This window comes from Ambystoma mexicanum, chromosome 8 (assembly GCF_040938575.1).
Source record: "Ambystoma mexicanum isolate Mex_15411 chromosome 8, UKY_AmexF1_1, whole genome shotgun sequence".
NCBI classification, from domain to species: Eukaryota; Metazoa; Chordata; class Amphibia; order Caudata; family Ambystomatidae; genus Ambystoma; species Ambystoma mexicanum.
In genome coordinates, this window is record NC_090929.1 from 662,614,898 (window position 1) to 662,633,922 (window position 19,025).

Here is a 19,025-nt window from a genome sequence, read left to right on the forward strand (position 1 = left end):
CACACCCACTAACAGTCCCTTTTATGGCCTCTTGCTGCCACTCAAAAGGAATCCTTCCCCTCGCCCAGATCATACTATTTTCCGTCCTGCCCAGTATTTTTCCTTTTAAGAAAGCCAATCCTGCTAACTTACAAATGTAACACCTTCTTCCTGCGCACACAACGATGTCCTTCAGCAGCGCATATTTAATCTTTTGCAGCTTGCCACAAACTGCTGTTCTGCTGAATGAAGCCACACAGGTCCTATTCGCACACTTAACTCTCGTTTCATGAGAGCACTTTCCAAAATCGTTTTCAAGTTATTTCATCTGGACCAATTTGCACTAATTTGTTATGGACATGTTACAAGTTACTGGGAAGGGGTTAGCCTGTTAGTTGATATTAGTATTTAGAGGCAGTGCAAGCCAGTCAAATGAAATATTATCCAGAAATAAAACAGTTTTAAACATGTGCTTTCTGTGAGAATGTGTGCATTTCCATCTGGTGCACGCGCCAGCTGCAATTGTCACTGATTGCTGTGTTTCTGTTGCCCCGTCTCTACATAAGCCCATTAACACTACATAAGCATGCTAAGCTAATAGACCCCTGTAACACAGCCTCCTAGTAATTTAAAGCCCCCAACTATTCCTACACAAGGGATAGGTTAGGATTTGGACACAAGGCGACCAACATTACTTTGGGACATTCTGACATACAGTTAATTAGCTAGTTTTGTTGAGGTAGGGGAACCCCTCTAAGAGCTGGTCAGTTAGGCTTTCCTCCAACCCACCCTGTTTTTGTTATTAATAAAAGTATTTGCCAATCAACATGCCACCCTTGTGTCCGCCTCACACCCTCACAGTGCAGAACCAGATATCAATGTGCACCAAATGTTCGAGGCCATCAGTGTAGCAAGTTTGTCATGATCAACAGAGAGCCACAATTATCCTTGTGCAAGAGTCTGAACCCCACTCTGGTACTCTGTGGTATCCCTCTTCTACCAAAGAATTGAAAACTCTTCCCTCTCCACTTCAAAGTGGTCCAATCAGCTGCAATGTTCCATCATTTAGCGTTATCTGGGGTAGCTTAGAGATCCAGTTTGGGTTGAGCTGTTCGTCATAGAGGTTGCAGTCATGCAAGGTCCTCGAGTCTGCACAGTGCATTCTCCCAGCAGGTTTACACCTGGAAGGTGCTCTGGCAATATTTCCAATGGATGTGCTTTAATCAACAGTGGGCCGACATTGTGCTGCCTCGAGTCGTATATAAAACATGATCATGTTGTCCATTTAAATCTTTACTGTTGTCCTTGTAGAGTCAGGAGAAAGAAAAAGATATCAGCCAAACAGCCAGATTGTTTGTGTAGTGTCACAGATCGCCTCAAGATCATCCAACTCCTAAATGAGGTACAAGAGTCTTTATTTTAATTTCCAATTGGCCACCCCTCTCTATCCAACCCAGCAGGGATCAAAATTCCCATTCTAACCTAGACTTCCCTCCACCCAAGATGATTTCTAGTGATAACCCCTACCATCTAAAACCCATTTAGCTTTAGATGACGACCTAAAGGTAAATGCCTAATCTTTCTAGTTTCCATCAAGGAACACTATGGTTCCTATCCAACAATTTCTCAAGGATTTTGGGTCGGCCTCTTAGACATCAGTCTTCACCCAGTGTTCCTTCTGCACTTTGATGTTCCTCTACCTAGGTCTATTACTTTCCCCTTCTCCTCTGCCCGCAGACTCTCCTCCCTCATCCTGGTTCTCTCTCATATGTCCACCTGAGCTTCCTATTTCTAAGGTCTACATCCATCCTTTGATCTTACTGTCCAACCTAAACCTACTCCTCCCTCCCCACAGCTGCTATGCTCCATCCTTTCACTCCCCCCCCCCCCCCCATCACCTCCACGCATTCCTCAAACACAGTACCACCTTCTCTCACCAACACCTCCCCTTCTCTAGAAATCACCACCACACCATCCATCCTCCTTGTATCTTGGTCGGCCACCTCCACCAAGAACCCACATTTTCTGGTCCCTGGTTTTATTCTTCCCACCTGTTCCCCCATTGGTGTTTCCAGGGCCAATCTGTCTCTTTGCCACCTACATACATTAAAAAGAAAGCAATATTGGATTTCCAGCGATCTGTAGGCAGTTATTCGTGGCTGATTTAGAGGTGAGCGAGTCCTTGTACACAGTGTACAACAGTCCATGCTGACGTTCATTGCGTATGCCAGTACTGTGTTGCATAGCAGGTCTCAAAGTTGTGGGAGGGGAAGCGCTGTCGAGAAGCTTTTCTCTGGAGACTGCAGTGGGAAGCTCGGTTGCAGACCCCACAACGAATGCTGGTACATGGAGTCTAATGGAAAGGGACTGGCCAGCGTGTTCCTACAGAGATATGGGTGTGCTCAAGTGTTGTATTACCGTCAATAATACAGGCACAAAAGGAAGGGAGGTGGATTGGTGCCCTAACAACTGTCATGTTCCTAATGGATACGAATGGCTGTTTCCAGCCGGTTAGCCCACCCGCTTCTCCAGGCCATTAAAGATCCCAATCCCTTCTTGACTGGGTCAGACTACGGACCCTGTCACAGTAGGGAAAACTCCCGATAGGCGTGCAGGCACTGTGCTTGCAGGCGGTCAAGCTGTGCTCCCAATATAGGAATCAGAGCGTCCAGTTGAACCATTAATCTTGGAAAAGTACTCTGGAAAAGTATTGTCACTCTTTTGCTGGTCGCACAAAGGGTATTGCAGCATTCAGACGAGCTCTCCCAAGAGCAAATTGATGGAGAAACCCAGACAGGATAAAAACATTAGCGCTTGGTGTGTGGCTTTTTCATTGCATTGAAATCATGTACGCTTTCCAGCTTGTCACCCAAGTACGGTAGACGCTCACCCAGTTTCTGCCAGTATGAATGGCTATTGGTGCAAGGCACTTCTTGAACACACACACAGTGCTGATCTTATTTCCAATAGGAGACTGCTGAATTGGTAAAGTTAAATTCCCACTCTGAGGCAAAGGGGGGGGGGGGGGAACATGGAAATCGACATCTCCGTGGTCAATGGTGGCAAGAAAAACACCACAACACAATAAATGACGGTCTGCAATGTGGGCATTGTGAATGACTGCTTTTCTATGACCTAGATCATAGGGGCTGTCGCCATGTTGGATCCATCTTTCGTACAAGGAGAGACACAAAACCCTCTCCCCAGAAAGAGTAAAATCTCCCTGCCCTGGAGACAACGGGAAGTTCCCCATCAATGGCAATGCTTGTACTTGTGCCACGCCACAATGCTAAAGCCCTGGCCTCCTTTATCAGACTTTATATGTTTCACAGCGTTGTCCACCAGCTTGTCAAAGAGCTCCAGGTCATTAAAGTGCCTGTGACCTGCACCAGGCTGGTATTACTGCCCTTAGCAAAATCCAAGTCTGGAATATTCACCACACGATCTATAGTGGGATTGATGTCTGAACACCTTTGCCTTCTCTTACATGTCCCGAGATAAACACTGCACAAAATGACACCTTTTGAAAGTGGTTCTGGTCATAGCTAGCTTTAAAGGCAGAAGTACTCAGTCCATGAGGGATGTGTGGGGGGGAGAGGGGGGTAAGAGATTGTTCCCCATGCTACTCAACTTGTAGATGTGGACACCTGGCCTCCATCATTAACACTGGTACTTGTTTTGAAACTACTGCTGTAGATGGTTATAATTTACGGATTTTTTCACTGTTGAATTTTGACTTCAGCAGTTACAACATGAAATTTTGGGAAGACAGAATGTTCCTCCCATCTGTCACCAGAGTGGTCGCGGTTGCAAAACAGATGTTTATCAGATTATCCTTCTACTCCTTCAATATGGAAGAGAACGTGCCTTCTGCACCGCCCCATTATTTTAGTTGGCTAGTTTTGACAAACATTGCAGTTCGTCGGTATAAGGTCTGATTGCAGGCAATAAAAGCATTCACAAAGCTTATGGAAAAAAATGTTACTGCCAAGGCATTTTAGGCATTGCTTGAAAGTGACTTTTTTTTAACCTTTGACGTGGATACTACACTGGTCATTTACTCAACGATACGGACATTTTTTGCAGCTGGCTGGAAAAGGGTCTCAAGCTAAAACAGAAGTTGATGGCTGCAAGGTTTTGAATAAATCATAAACACAGGCACAGCTCTGGGCAACTCTCCACACCATCGTTTTTATGCTTGCCAAGCAATTACAGAAGGAGAAAGACCATATGCAAATCAGAGACGTGTGTAACCTCGCAGTTTGGCCTGGACTGCCCCTTTTGGGGTGGGACCAAGCCTGATTTGCATATGGCCTTTCCCCCCCTTCGGTAATGGCTTGGCAGGGGAAGAATGACGGTCTGGAGGGTTGCCGAGAGCAATACCAGAGGTTAAGTTTAATTCTAAACCTTCCAGCCATCACCTCTTGTGTTTTGGAAAAGGGTCTCATCAGATACAGTGCCACGTACCACAAAGGCTGCTAAATTGTGCTACAAAATAAAATTAATGTTCCAACTTGAAGCGCAGAGATAAGCGGCCTCCCTGCTCCAACAAGCGGTTAGAGAATCTTAAGCAGTCACCTTAAGGAAGACCAAAATATAGTCCATAGGCGCCCCTCTTCGAGAACGAACACGGCCAATTGAGAGTCCGCAGTCACACTTTAGCTCACTGTAACTTTCATGGATGGCAAATAACAATTTGCATATCAGTCTTTGTTCCGCCACAGAGGCATAGCTCCACCTCACTGATGATGCCCAACAAGGCTGAAACATGTGTATGGGGTTGCTGTTGGTACTCTTGTTCAGAAGGGAACTGCCATAGCATTTCGGTGCTGGACTGCCCATGTGGGTGGGACAAAGACAAATATGCAAATGGATATTTCCCATCTGTGAAAGGTACAGTGAGCTAAAGTGTGGGTGTGGACTCTCGAGTGGATACCTTCCCAAAGAACAGGTCACTGGGCTGTGTTCGTTCTCGCAGAGGGGTGCCTATGGACTATTTTTTTGACTCTTAAGGAAGAACTTAACCCAGCACCCTCATGGGGGGCAAATGAGCCCAATGAGATCAATAGTCTGCTCAATTTTTACTTTTATTTAATTTCTACGGCAAGATCGTACAATGGATTCATAGTTTGACAACAGTAAAGAATTGTAAGCACATTAATCTTAATGCGCCAATGCTGGAGAGGTTGGTATTCAACCAACAAAAACAAAAAAAAAAAAAACCTGTATGCTCTAGGTCATGGATGTTGCCTGCGCGAGTTTCAGGATGAGCGAAGTGAAACTAGACAGCTGATGTCACTGATCACACCTGAAGCCTAGTGGGTCAGAACAGGTTATACACCCAGATATTGATGCTGATATGGTTATGCAGCGAATTCCAATACTACTGAAATATCAGATTTGGACAATTCAGGTCTAAAAATCACTTCTGCAAGTACTATAGCTGCATTTACTAGTATGAGTTTATATCAACCTCTAGGTTAAGTATGGCTGGAAAACTCATGTGTAGCTATTTATTTTAATCATAGTAAAAGCATTTCCGTAGGATGATGTGATCAATGTCAAAGCTCTGAAATGTTCCAACATGTTCAGCCCAGGAGGACAAAAACACTCATCGACCACTAGCAAAATAAAATCAATAAATAAACACAATGGCTGTAGACAAGTTCTAGGAAAACTGAGAAGGTAAAAATAAATTATTCTGGTCTCGAAATATATGGTTTATAAGAGAGGCACTGTACAAATGGACTTTAAATCCATTTTTTTTTAAAAAAAACAAGACCTTTGGCACGTTTAACACTGCCACCTAGGCGGATACTAAATTTGAACAACTTACTCATTAGTGGAGACGTTTTCAGTCATTAACTCAAAATAGAAAGGGGAGTCATGTTTGACATTTTATTTGATTTGTACATATGTAGTACCACTGATAACTAGATGGCATTTTTGTGGTTAACTTAAATCCGAAAATTCAGTAGTTAACCAGTGCAAACAAAAAAAAGGCACACGCACCTTTGGAAAATATTCACAGTAGAAGGTAAGTATGCAGTGGTTTAAAACAAAACAAACAAATCTAATGTTGAGGTGTTCAGCCCCATCCGCTGCTTAAAGAAAAAGGAAAACAAAGTCCTGAAGCACTAGTTTTGGCCATCTGAAAGTTCTCATCGATGGCTACAATGACAGTTGTACAATATACTTCAGTTTTGAAAGTGAAACCAGTGCTCGCTCACTTCTTAGTCAATAGTCAGCAGTACAACCGTTGCACCACAGTTTGTACATGGAAGTGCACTGCTTTGTTTAAATGTTTGTGCTCGCCCGTACTGCCTGGTTTTAATCCAAAAAGTGTTTCCGAGGGCCATATCGCGAGCGGTTCGATCGACGAATTTCAAATTTGGTATCCCGACACTTTTGACAAATGTAGATCTCTGGTACGCATGACTTGCGGATTTTGGCACAAGATAAGTGGATCCACGTGTTGCATTCATTGCATTCAATCATTGGCCGCCCAGCAAATGGTTTCATACAGAAGCAAGTAACAAGGTGCCACGATTCATCATCTGAAAAAACAAAAACACAATTACCATCAATAGTTAACTTCGCTTTCTTAGTAATAAAGCAGGCATAACAATCAAAGTGCAAAAGTCAGATTGCTGGAACCTCCCCCCCCCCCCCCCCCCCCATCTCCTTGGCTGTGCACTCTTAACGGAGAATAAACAATCCACTTGTGAGAAGGGAGCCTTTTCTGCACTAAATTCACCAACGGTTTCAAAAATTAAGATAAGATTCACATAATTGCACCCAAGAGTGGCATCCTACAACCACTGAGGGCAGATGCAATTGAGAAAAAAAAAAGATGTTAAAAGGTTTGAGGTTAGTGTTGGAGGGTGATGACAAAACTGAAGATCAATAGAGTGATCATCCTGGATAAAACATAATTAAGCTATAGGGGAACAAGGAATGCCCCGGGAGAGGTAGCCAACATGAGATTTAGAGAACAGTCTTTGTAGAAGAGAGGATGACCACATCTAGCAATTACTCAAACTTTTGAAAGCTACCTGCACAGATAGTTTGTTAGATATAGCAGCTATAGTAATGCAATGAAAAAGCCATCCCAACATGAATGAAGTAAAATCAGATGGGTAGCATACTTGACCCTACATATGAAATGGGGGCCTGTACACGAATGCAATGTCCTACTACTTTGTTTACCGAGTTTGCCAATAAAGCTTTTGACTAGAAATGCATGGTCTCGTCTGACAGGAACACCTCTCTCCCCAAAACAACAAAAAATAAATGTGTCAATACCAATCAAGATATAACAATGTCGGAAATAACAGCCAGTATTGCAGTGCATGCTGATAAATAGTCGAGGCTCTGCATCTCCAGTACTTTTTTACTGCAGTGCCCCTCCCCCCACGGCTCTGGTCACCCCTATCACATGGCTGCCACAGATATTTTGTAAAGAAGCTCCTTTTCTTCGGCATATGGCTTTATAATCGGCCTTGGCATGCAACACGGACCATTAAAGCCAAGCGAGAAGAACTGGCTTCAATGAACTATGCAGCTACCTTATGCAGCCAAACTTCCAAGATGGTCTCTCAGTTATCCTGAACTGTGGGGCCTTGTCCCTTACTTTCTCAGACGTCGCTATGGAAGAAACAGATTCGAGGGGGACACTGCCATGAGTGTTTCAGTTAATTCAAGCTCTTTGAAGTAATACGAGTGGGATTATGAGTGGATACTCTGGGGGAAATTATTGCCGAAAATTGCAAAATGTGGGCATATGAAAATAGGGTGGTGTACTAGCATCCGGTCCAATTTATATACTTAACTCCCACTGCCCCTGCAGAATTCTAGGTCATATTCCAGCATAGATTGGGCACTAGCAGAATCCACATATCCTTGTATCCATAGGAAACCATGTTGGATTAAACCCCAGGAATGCCTAGAGAATTATTAACTCTATGACCTAATAATGAATAAAGACCAAAAAACTACAAAAGTTAATGTAGCTCAGCATTTGGTTTTATTAGACAGCCTGGGTAAAGACATGCATAGGGCATTGGTCTGCAACCTGTACAACACTAACTCCCATCATTACCCTCTCCGTTGACTACGCTAGTTAGGGCGAGGGGGAATTTGAGTGCAAAGCATCTAGGAGAGCCAAAGGTTGCAGACCTCTGGCATGGGGAAAGATCTGAATCTGGCGGGTGGGCGTCAGTCGACAAATTAATTAGGATGACATGAGGGCTCCTATACGGAAGCTAGAACAATGTAGGCAAAGTTCATGATTTTGGAAATAATGAACCTGATAAAATGGTTGAAAACGGTTTTGGAGTATTGCTTGGGGGGTTGGGTTAAGACAATCAACACCCCTCTTGTAGTAAGTGATAATTAGCGATTACATCCCTGCAATTGCAATTTTATTTTTAAAAAATGTAAACGCTCATAAATGGCACCAGCAATTCTGAATGTATCAGAGCAGAAGTGTCATTGCCCAAACTTCCTCCATACAAGTAAAGTGGCAAACAAAACTCCAGTGCTTCACTGTCACCAGAGGGAATAGAAACAAAAAGGTGAATATTCTTCGGTTAGGAATAAGCAAAAGGGACAACAATTCAAGTTGCAAGCTACTAACCAGCAATCAAAAAGACACTTTCCACCTCAATTCTAGACTTACACACAACACATTGCTTCTTGCTAGTGAAGTGTTGAGATATCACTATAAAGGATGGTGATTTTGTACCAAAATCCTGTAGCTCTAACACCACTGCTTCTTCCACAATTAGTGCTTTGGTAATAGATATTGAAATGGTTATGGATTGCATTGTCAAAGCCAGCAGTTCCAGAACACAGCCCGAATGGGCTTACAAACGCATCGTTTAAGGCTGATGCCCCTACTTTGGCATCCCTTTTATGTATCCTCTTTGACAACGTGATTAGGACAGGGAGGTTTCTGGTTTCCTTGGCGACATCTTATGTGATACCGATACACAAGAGGGGGTAAACGATATACAAGAGGGGGGGGGGGGGATAAATCGAACCAACCATGTGAATTATCGTCCCATTATGGTGATGAATGCAGACAGTAAAGTGTTTGCATTCATCATTCCTTCTCATTTGCAAGCTTGGGCCGCTGGCGCAGACAAGTGAAAAAAATGCCATAGCACATCCCTAAACAGGTTCATAGAAAAATGCCTGCAAGATCTTTATTGATTTGGTTAGACATACTCATTGGGACCTTCATATCAAGGTTAGGTTGAACATGGATGGAGGATCGTCATGGCCAATTCCCATGATCAAGTCAAGCCTTTAGCCTCGATCTGTGCTGGTTTAACCAGTACCTATCAAAAGAATCTTTCGTACCCCCCCTTAATCCCCAAGATTGAAGGAACTAAATTTATGTGCACAGCATGCGATGAACTCTTGCTTTTCGACTGCATGTCCATCGGCAAGAAAAGTTAAGCATTTTGTATGTCCAACAAAATTATTTCAAAATGGGGAACCCTGTCAAAACCAAGATGATGTCCTTGACAGTTTCATGCAAGGTTGATTCATGGTCCATGAACAATTCTAGACTTGAAACATGATTTGGCTTTCCTGTTCTAGATCGGACAAATTGAGCTTTTCCTTTTGAATTTTTGAAGCTCAAGGCAGTTCTACTGGCTGGTCAGATGCTTAAAATGGGTGCTAAATATTGTACATTTTCAGAAGATGCAATATGGAGTTGAAGTTTTCCATGTATAGGTACTTGAAAAATTACCACTACTGGAGAATTTGATCTGGAAAGTTCTGCGCTTGCCGGATTGCACTCCTATCCATAAGGTTCAAACTTGGAATCAAATCAAATCATTAGGGGGGTGGGCAGGGAGGAGAAATCGAGCGAATGGTGGATTTTGTGTTTTTTCTGCAATTTTCTTACCCCCTCCTACCCCCCTCCCCCAGACTATGCATGGAAATGTTCAGCATATTATGAAATTGCTGCTGCTGGAAACCTGCATCCACCATATGGTGGTCTATTGCAATAACTTTTCTTTAATTGGGTGTGGCGGTAAGCTTTGTGATAAACAGCTATTCTATGAGAAAGTTTTAATTTTTTCACAAATATTTCTTTGAGCATTTAATGTTCACACCCCCCCCAAAAATAAAAGAAATAAAAAGAATGGGGATTGTTGCTCCGTATAGGATACGTAATTTTATTTGTTTCAGAATTAATTTTTTTCTTTTTTATTGTATTTTAGCTTTCCTTTTTGCTTTTTTACTTGTGCCTTCTTTGTATTTTTTAGTTTTGCAAAAGGTTTAATGTACCATATGCAATAAAAAAAATATAAAAACTAGCTAGTGGCAGGTGCACATTTTGCACTCTGATAAGACGGAGGAGCTGCAGCAAGAGGAGCTAGTTTAGGATTATGTAGTTAAAAAAGTATAATCTAAGGGGTACTAGTGCTTCGAAGGAATCAACAAAAACGTGCGAGAATGAGAAGTCTATACAAGGTTTATGAGTAACCTGTTCCACAAGCTGGAAAAGTATTAATGAGCTAGGGGATAAGATGGCAATGTAAACAAAAAGTTTGTACAATGTAACTTAATAAAACGAGAGATGGTCCACTGTATCCACTGCCATGAACCTTTCCATATTTATAAACAGCAGAGTAAGCTGTACGACTAATAAAATGAAAGCCTCCAATGTTCACAGCGTATCATAATGAAGTCAAAAGAATGCTAAGAGACAAATTAAGTACTAGTCATTTATTGTTAAGAATGTTGAAACGCTACCCACCTACATACAATAACTGAATGCCCGTCCCAATAGAGAATGCTACACCTATTCAAGCAATCTACATACCACAGCACCCTAGCCCTACTGGAACCTCCGACCGAATGGAAATGCTTCTATGCTCTGGACACAACACCTGGAAACAGACTAGCAGATCTCAAGGTACTTCTGCCCGCATCAACAAAGCCAAATTGCATTTTCTCACTCTCCCCCATTTACCAAATCTAGCCCCCCCATACAGATCTGCCAGAGTACCATGAGCCCACGCATATGGCAGAAGTGTGCAGCCTAAAACCCAATAACATACTTGAAGCCATTTTAAACAGCCATTTACGAATAACGATATGTTGATACAATTTTAATAAACCAACTTTCTATAAACAATGTTAAGAAAATATGCTCTTCACGCAATGGAATGGGTGAAAGGAGTGAGTGAATGGATTTACATTGAAAGGCAGCAATATAGTGAGTGGGATAGTGGTCAGCCTTCCTTGACATCACTATTCATCCAACCTTCTTGATCACTACGTTACACACTGACAAAACATGAAGACTAGAACTTTTCAATGATATCTGTTGCAGTCTTAAAGATCCACAGCCTCTTCGGAGGGACCTAGAAGAAATACACTATACCTGTTGAGGTGAATGGGAGGTTGAGAGCTGAAAGAATGGACTGAAATTCAGGTCCCTAAATGCCCAATGGATCACAGGTGGGTGGGACTCAGCATCTCGCCAATGGGACTGAAGTAGAGATCTTTACAGGCTCTTTTCCGCTCACTTTAAGGTTGATCTACCAAAGCATTTTCAGAAAAGGCCAAAGAAACGGGACAGGAAATTAGAGGAAAGGCCAAGAAACATACTACTGAATGTGAAAAACACTTGTGAGACACCAAGGTAAGCGATATGGCTAAAAACTCAGTGCTTTCTGGTCGCATGCCAAAATCTTTGTGGTAGGATTGAGGGATACATGTTCTGGCTCTGCAGAAAGGCGACTTGCAGGAAACAACTGTATTGGTTGTGGGCAAACTGGTGGACCTGGAGACCTTATTGGCAGTCTTGAAATGCATTCTCCAGCCCTCTGATGTTCTACACGTGTGCTTAATGCTATTACTGCAGCAAGCACAGGCAGGACCAGACATCGAATGTGACTTGCACACGTCTTGGAAAAGAGGTAGTCAATCCAGAAAAGATATTTGGTCAAGCATCAGACCTGCAGGAGAATTGCTTCCACTCACTACCCAGCGATCCATCCAGTTCTACCCTTAGTTGACCTCTCCCCGCTTCCCTTGTTAATGGTCATGCCCATCCTACACTAATCCCTGGTCTCTCCTTCCCACTCTTTTAGTCATTCCTGACTCAAAGAGAGATTTAGATCTCTTTTCTACAGCAAAACTTTTACATGCATATCGTTAAAAAGTAGAACCTTGCTTTTTACCAGGAATGAGTATTTGTGAAAGTTAAAATGTGCATATAGTTAGTGATTAGAGAGAGTTTTTAAATCGTATCTAACTAGTCAAAAGATGCCACACCAAGCACACAACTTGATCAAGAAATCTTACTTGGAGGGAGTTGCAATTACATGTCACCTCCCACCCCCTCAAAAGTCAATCAAAGCATAGTGCAGCCTAACAGTACAAGGCACTGTGTGTTTAATACTATATGGACAGCTCACTGAACCACCGCCATTTTAATCAGATTCTTATCAACATCTCAACTCAAATTGCAGCAAGTCTGGGAAAAAACAGTAACAAATGAAACTTCATGGAAGTTATTAGTTCTTTACCTGAAATATACTCCAGCTGTCACAGATACAGAGGTTATATTTAATTAGAACATAGAGGAAGGTGGACAAAATAGCTCTAAATGATGCAGCTCTTAGAGAAAGTTAACACCACCGATTTGCATATCTAATTGGATAAATACCTCCGTTTCTAATACACGTCTTGACAGAATGTAGCACTTTCCAATAAGCTTAATGGTTGTTCGTGAAATGTTGTCCAGCAGGCAAAGAATCTGCTTTTACAGTTGCTGTGTGTAGGGTTAGAATACGGACCTACTCAGCTGCACGGGCTCTTCCAGCAGGCAAAGTCGTGAGATATGACAAGAATACCCTATTAGTGGATCATTTTACTGCATTTTCTTTCCTGCAGACTCATGCCCCACAGCAATTAGGCTGCATCACCACAACCACGGCAAGAGGGGTTATGCAAGGGGCATGGGGTGGCGCTTGACCAGTAAGGGGAGTTTTCCAAAACAAAAAAACGAAATGCAGCAATAGGGATCAAAAAAAAGGGGAGCTGGCACAAACAGCTGCAAACAGTTTAACGATCAAAGGGCCCATGGTATGTGCCATGGCAATGTCCTCGGAAAGAATGCACCTGTAAGCAGGACTCAAATCCCATTGTATCACCTGGAAGAATATGCAAGGTAAGAGGTAGCAATAGCACCATAGGGTCGGATTTGTTTGAAATGATTCATGTACAATTTGGGCCAATGGTGGAAGATGTGTACTATACATAAGTTAAAACATGTTGGGGTAAGACTCAAACCGCTGCAAAAAAGTCAACACCTCCATGATGCACATTCGCCAAGTGCATTTTAAAAACGGGAGCCGGTTCACGTTGTTTCTGGACATTCCCAGAATCGCAAAGCTATGAGGGGGTATAGACAGCATTCTTGTCCCCTTTTTAAGGATGCATGGAACGAAATCAGCCATAGTTTTACTTAACAAGGACATAGGAAAACGGAATGTAGTAATGGAGGGCGTCGGGTTAACTGCAAGCAAACTGGATGAGGCACCATAACAATGGATCCCAAAGATTATCAGACTAGTCGAAACTAGGTTTTAGATGAAGCAATAGCTGAAAGGTAGCCTGCTAATGCTCTAAAAACAACGCATAACTTACCAGATGACTGAAAAAAGGGAAACCGCTGCACCCCTAGGAATACCCCACCCCCACTGTACAGTCATGTACAGCTTAAGTAGAGAAAGACAGTGAGCATAAAGGTAGAATGCAAAGCGTCAGTATGGAAATTACGTATGCGATTATATTCTAGAGTAGATAAGAGCCTAGACCCAAGGACAAGTGCAGCATACTTATCAAATAACGCAAGCCTAGTAACAGGCAGGATACGTACCTGAATCGACCATGATATCCTCGTCATTCCCCAAACCATCTTCGTCCCTGAACACCACCTGTTTACCCTGACGTATTACTGTCCGTTTACCCACAGTTACAACATCATACTCAATCTTCATCTCCCTTGTCGGCTCCGTTTGACTGGAAATGGAAGGCAAGGTTTGGTTGTTGCGGTTGTAGTGGTCCAAATGAGAGATCCGCTGCCCACTTGCCGCTGACATTTTAAAATCAAAACCGAGACCTGAAAGGGGGTGGCTTTGAACAGGAGAGTTACAGTCTTTTTCCAAGATGCAAATGGCCCCGTCTGTAGAAACGGGGGCACCCTGGCATGAGGGTGAAGAGTCATCTTCTACAGAGGGGATAGCAACAGGCCACAACAGAGAAGCATTGCACTCCACAGACGGGGTGGCATTGTGGCTTAAAGGAATAATGTCTTCTACACAAGAGATGGCATCCTGGCTTGAAGGAGGACTGTTGCTTTGGAGAGAGGAATGGTGGCCCTTGCTTGGTAAGTGGGTGTCTGCTCCTACAAAAACAATAGCATCCTTTCTTGAATGCCGGTCGTCACCTTCTATGGAGGAGATGGCATTGTGTCTTGAAAGAAGAGTGTTTTCATGTACAGAGTAACTGGCATCATTGCCCGAAAGAGGTTTGCCTTTTTGCAAATAGCAGTCAATAGCCCTTTCCGGAAGGCGTGTGCATAATTCCAGTGACGAAGTGTCCTTTTTGCTTGAAAGACATGTGCTGATATCCTGAGAAGAAAGACGTGTGCTTGGTTCCATAAATGAGTCGGCCTCCTTCCTTGAAAGGTGTGTGCCTCGTTCCAGAGAGTTAGCATTGTTGCATGCAAGGTGCGCATCCGTTTCCACGGAGGAGCAGCCTTCATTGGCTGAAAGGCATTTGTCCATTTGAAAAGTGGAGCAGCCTTCGTCGGCTGAAAGGCATTTGTCCATTTGAAAATCGAAGCAGCCTTCGTTGGCTGAAAGGCATTTGTCCATTTGAAAAGAAGAGGGACCATTCTTGGCTGGAAGGTACTTCTCTGGTTCCACAGAGGAGCTGGCCTCTTCGGGTGAAGAGCACGTGTCCATTTCCTGGGATGAACTGGAACATGCAAACTTAATAAATTCCCCTACAAAGTCTTGAGTTTTAGGCACTTTAGGTTCCTTCTTTATTTTCCTCTTTTTGATTTTGTCTGTTTTCTTTCTATCAGACTGGAAGTTACCCAACTTGGACCATTTCAGGACAGAAGGATATGGGCTTGCCTGCTTAAAGTCTCCCAGGCGCTTTCGCTTTTTGACAGGCATAGATTGCATGGATTGATGATCTGGGAACCTCGAATCCCAACTGTCACTATCGATGGGGCTTCCTGTGCTATTGGGAGGGCTGGAACTTGTACGCATTGGAGTCTCCTGGTAAAATACAATGGAAAAGCAGTGATGAGAACAAGGTTGCATCTTAAACAAAACTTTAAAATAGTTTCCTTTAGAATCCAGACGGACCAGACTCACAGTTTGGACGTTTTAAGGCCATTCTACAGGATAAGCCCCAGTTCCCTCTCCATTTTTGTATGGTTACACTTTGTACTTTTCGCTTTCAAATCGGTGCTCTAAATGATCCACCATTGAAGTGGCAGCTTTAAAATCTTCGAGGAGATTGTAAAATCCTATAGGCTTTTGTAACGTATATTGGTAGAGGAGGGTTCTACGTTTTATAAATTCAGGTAATAAAAAAGGTCCTACACCTGGTGAACGTAGTCCCCGAGATAATATTCCAAGCAAACCTTAAAGGCCAGTTAATACAGTCAAAGAGCACTGTGACTAAAGTGTCAAGTGCGCACAAGCATGTTCCAACTTGTGATATATAACTACCAACTGAAATCAAGTGTTACCACACAAAGGCACAATAAGGGTTTTGAAAAATAGGTATACACATGTACTGGCTGATGGAGATCAACTACTGTCTCAGCAGCATTTTATTATTTTCTGGTTGGTGGTTTTAATGGGGATTCCTTAAATATTTGCTAAGAGGTCAGATTTAGAAGCGGGGCACCGGACTTCCAATCCCTACATACCAACAGCTTAGCACCCTAACTGGTAGTCTTCAAATAGGTTTAAATAATTGTAAAGAAGTGTACTTTACCTCATCTGGATACGGAATGTAACCTGCATATGCCAAGACGAAGGTGCAAAAATTGTTAAAATCTTCAACTGTCCTCTGCCTTTTGTAGTTAGGACTGCCATCCTGTTAAAAATAAAATAAAAAAATATTAAGTAAAGAATGTAACTCCTGCCAATCAAATATACCACAACAATTTTGAAGGACATTTAGCTAAAAGCAAATAGGTAAAACACATGTCTAGGTTTGGAAGCAACAGTGAAAGCGAATTAATTAAAGCACTCCTGTGAACTTGGGGAGTGCAAACGGCACAAGAAAAATGTATTTCTATGCAATCTCTGGTATATTGTAAACTAAATGCGTCTTCACCCCACCTCGGAGAACATTCCATGTACCCCTACTTCATGAACACCGTTACCAATAAAGTGCGTTGTCTTACCTCGGCGGGGCCGAGCAAACCATCAAAGATGGTGACGCTCGTTCAAATGGCAGCATACATTAGTGAAAGCGATTCAAAGCCATACGTTTACGGAAGCGAGTGCTATATGAATACTGCCCATAATATGTTTCTGGTGCTCTGGGAATAGCCTCCTAGAGCCAGGCTATTATGCGAGCCTATGAAAAAGACGTCCTTTGCAGTTAATGGGTTAAGAGACAACCGCATTAACTGGGACGAAAAGACACCCACAACCAGGGAACGAATAAATCGCGCACGAAAACGGTCAGTTGCTCTTAGGGAAAATGTACACTTACACGACAGTGTTGTTAGATAGTAACAGAGTGCACGCAATTGGATAGCATGCGGAGAAGTATCCTCGGTGTGCGATCAGTTGTCTCTTGTCTGTGCATTCACACACTGCATTGCCTGGTATTGCCGTCACACACAAGCGATGCACATGACGGACCACCCTGCTCTCCCCCGCCCCAGAAGCGATGCACATTACGAACCAACCCCTCTCTCCACCCCCAACCCACGCCCCCGCATTTTACGTCTGCTCTCTGCGCAGTCTCCCAGCGACAGCTTCGCGTAACGCTCGTGGTGGGAGGCAGTAGGCGGCCGGGGAACCTGGATTTCAGAGGGACGAGCCGAACAAAAAAAAAAAAAAAAAAAAAGTGGCAGCGCTTTAACATGACTGACACGCACCTAAACCAAACAATGCTTTGTGAACTAAGGCAGCAACAGAGAAAGTGACCAATTAACAGCTGCAGCTCGGTCTCTTGGTACCGCCCCTCGTGCTGCGGGAGAAAATTAACTATAGCAACCCTATCTGAGCTGAAAACCGCCCTCAGTATCTCCTCGAGGAGGACAGGAATGGATTGAATAAAGGCCCAATTAATGGAAAACCTAAGAGTGCGTTAAATACAGCAACGTTGCCCCGTGAAGGACGATGCACGAACATAGCGAAAGGAAAGCTACGACGAAAAGGGCATCCTGAGAACAGAGAACCTGAGGTTTGAAAAGCCATGTTGGGGCGGTTCCCGTGTCTTGGCAGCACTGCAAGTCTGCGAAGCTTAGCCATTCTTCATAGAGCATGCTGTGAGTGGGATGGGTTATGGCGTACCACAGGGCAAGTAGGTACCGCGCTTCATCACCCCGACACTGCTCTAGTGGTTAAGACGAGTGCCTCTCTGGGCGAGTTCTCGCGCCAGAAGACTGGACGTCCCGTTTAGGTTAACATTAATTTCAACATTTTATCAAACAAAACACAACCACGCCATAACACTGCATTAGTCTAGCACATACACCTTCATGGAACTTCACAGGGTTCCATTACATCACCACATACGACATTGTTTCCTGCTAATTACAATTGGTACTGTGTCCTCATTACCTCCACCTCCCTCTTCCTCATCAGAGTACTTCCGTCTCCCATACCGAATTTTTTTTATGGCAGTACACTACCTCTACATACCTACGATCCTCAGTTTTTCCTGTCTGGGACAGGGACTGGTTTCTTCTTGGGACGGGGCTCTGAGAAGCGACATATGGTGCCATCCTGGGCAGCTTCTCCAGCGTGATGATGTCTCCTGGACTCCGGATAGGGCTTGGAGCTCCGGTTGAGTGCAGCCGTTCTTCAGAGCTCCTGGGAGGCTTTCTGTTCCTGTAGGGTGGGCTTCTGGTTTCGCTGTTCATCCGCTGCAGAGGCGGTTGGCGAGACCCCACCCTGCTGTGTCATGGGCAATGTGCCATTGTCAGGCCCCAGATGAGTACGATCACACCTTAGTTCAGGAAAGGCATGGCATGGCATGGGCCATTCACGGCGTGATATGCCATGAGGAAAGCTGTCAGCACTGCCTCCATCGATTGGTCCTTGTCATGGCTGAGTGAAATTTCGCCTACGAAAAGTGCAGAATTCGCACTGGAATCCGCTTTTGCCTGTCCTGCAAAATCAGCATTATGGTTCCAGGCCACTGAAATTTCACCTGGTTTCAAGCAGAGTGCAGCGTTTTGTGTAGCGCAACGAGAAACTGCACAGGTTTTTTTTAGTTTCGTGCAGTGACACGACAAACTTCACGCTGCTCTTTTCGATATGCTGGTGTGGCAAATGCAGAGAAACTGATAAATCAATCAGATTTCGCTTCCACAGCTAGCAGAATGGAATTTAACAACTTTACCTAGCCCTCATCCCGGCTATGCACAATGCCTGGCCAGGATGGAGTGATGCATTTAAGGGTGCCACTGTAAAAGAAGGATCAAACTTCTTTCCTTGCAATGGTGGAAGCAAACAATGTTTACGGGGACGACCAATTCAGAGGCAGTGGCAGAGAAACTAGACATCTTGAATACAAGTACCACTAGGAAATATAGATTGTGGCGTACCATGTCAAAGTCCACAATCAGCAACTGCCAAAAGGCTCATGGCCTCAGGAATAACAATATCAGTGGGTTATGTGGCCACTGCCGCTTGACACCATGCACAGCTATTTAGGGCATTGTCCACTTTTGATATCAGTCTGGGGGAACCAGACCATTCCCGTAATCGGATTTTCATTTTGTTGGCCCCTTGGTGACC

At 43.6% G+C, this 19,025-nt stretch overlaps 1 protein-coding gene across 5 annotated transcripts in view; it reads right to left on the minus strand.

The window, feature by feature from the left end:
• Window positions 1-5,863: 5,863 nt before the first annotated feature.
• Window positions 5,864-19,025, minus strand: part of PHF13 (PHD finger protein 13) — a 108,228-nt gene continuing 95,066 nt past the window's right edge. For 3 of the 5 annotated variants that reach the window (XM_069610423.1, XM_069610420.1, XM_069610422.1), the window contains 3 exons: window positions 16,036-16,137; window positions 13,895-15,305; window positions 5,864-6,536 (listed from right to left, as the gene is read on the minus strand). In XM_069610423.1, the coding sequence (XP_069466524.1) occupies window positions 6,310-6,536; window positions 13,895-15,296 (1,629 nt within the window). In that variant the 5' untranslated portion in view covers window positions 15,297-15,305; window positions 16,036-16,137 and the 3' untranslated portion in view covers window positions 5,864-6,309. Of the gene's footprint in view, window positions 6,537-13,894; window positions 15,306-16,035; window positions 16,138-16,764; window positions 16,928-17,924; window positions 18,360-19,025 lie in introns of those variants that run through there. The other 2 variants (XM_069610424.1, XM_069610421.1) reach the window with 2 other exon arrangements.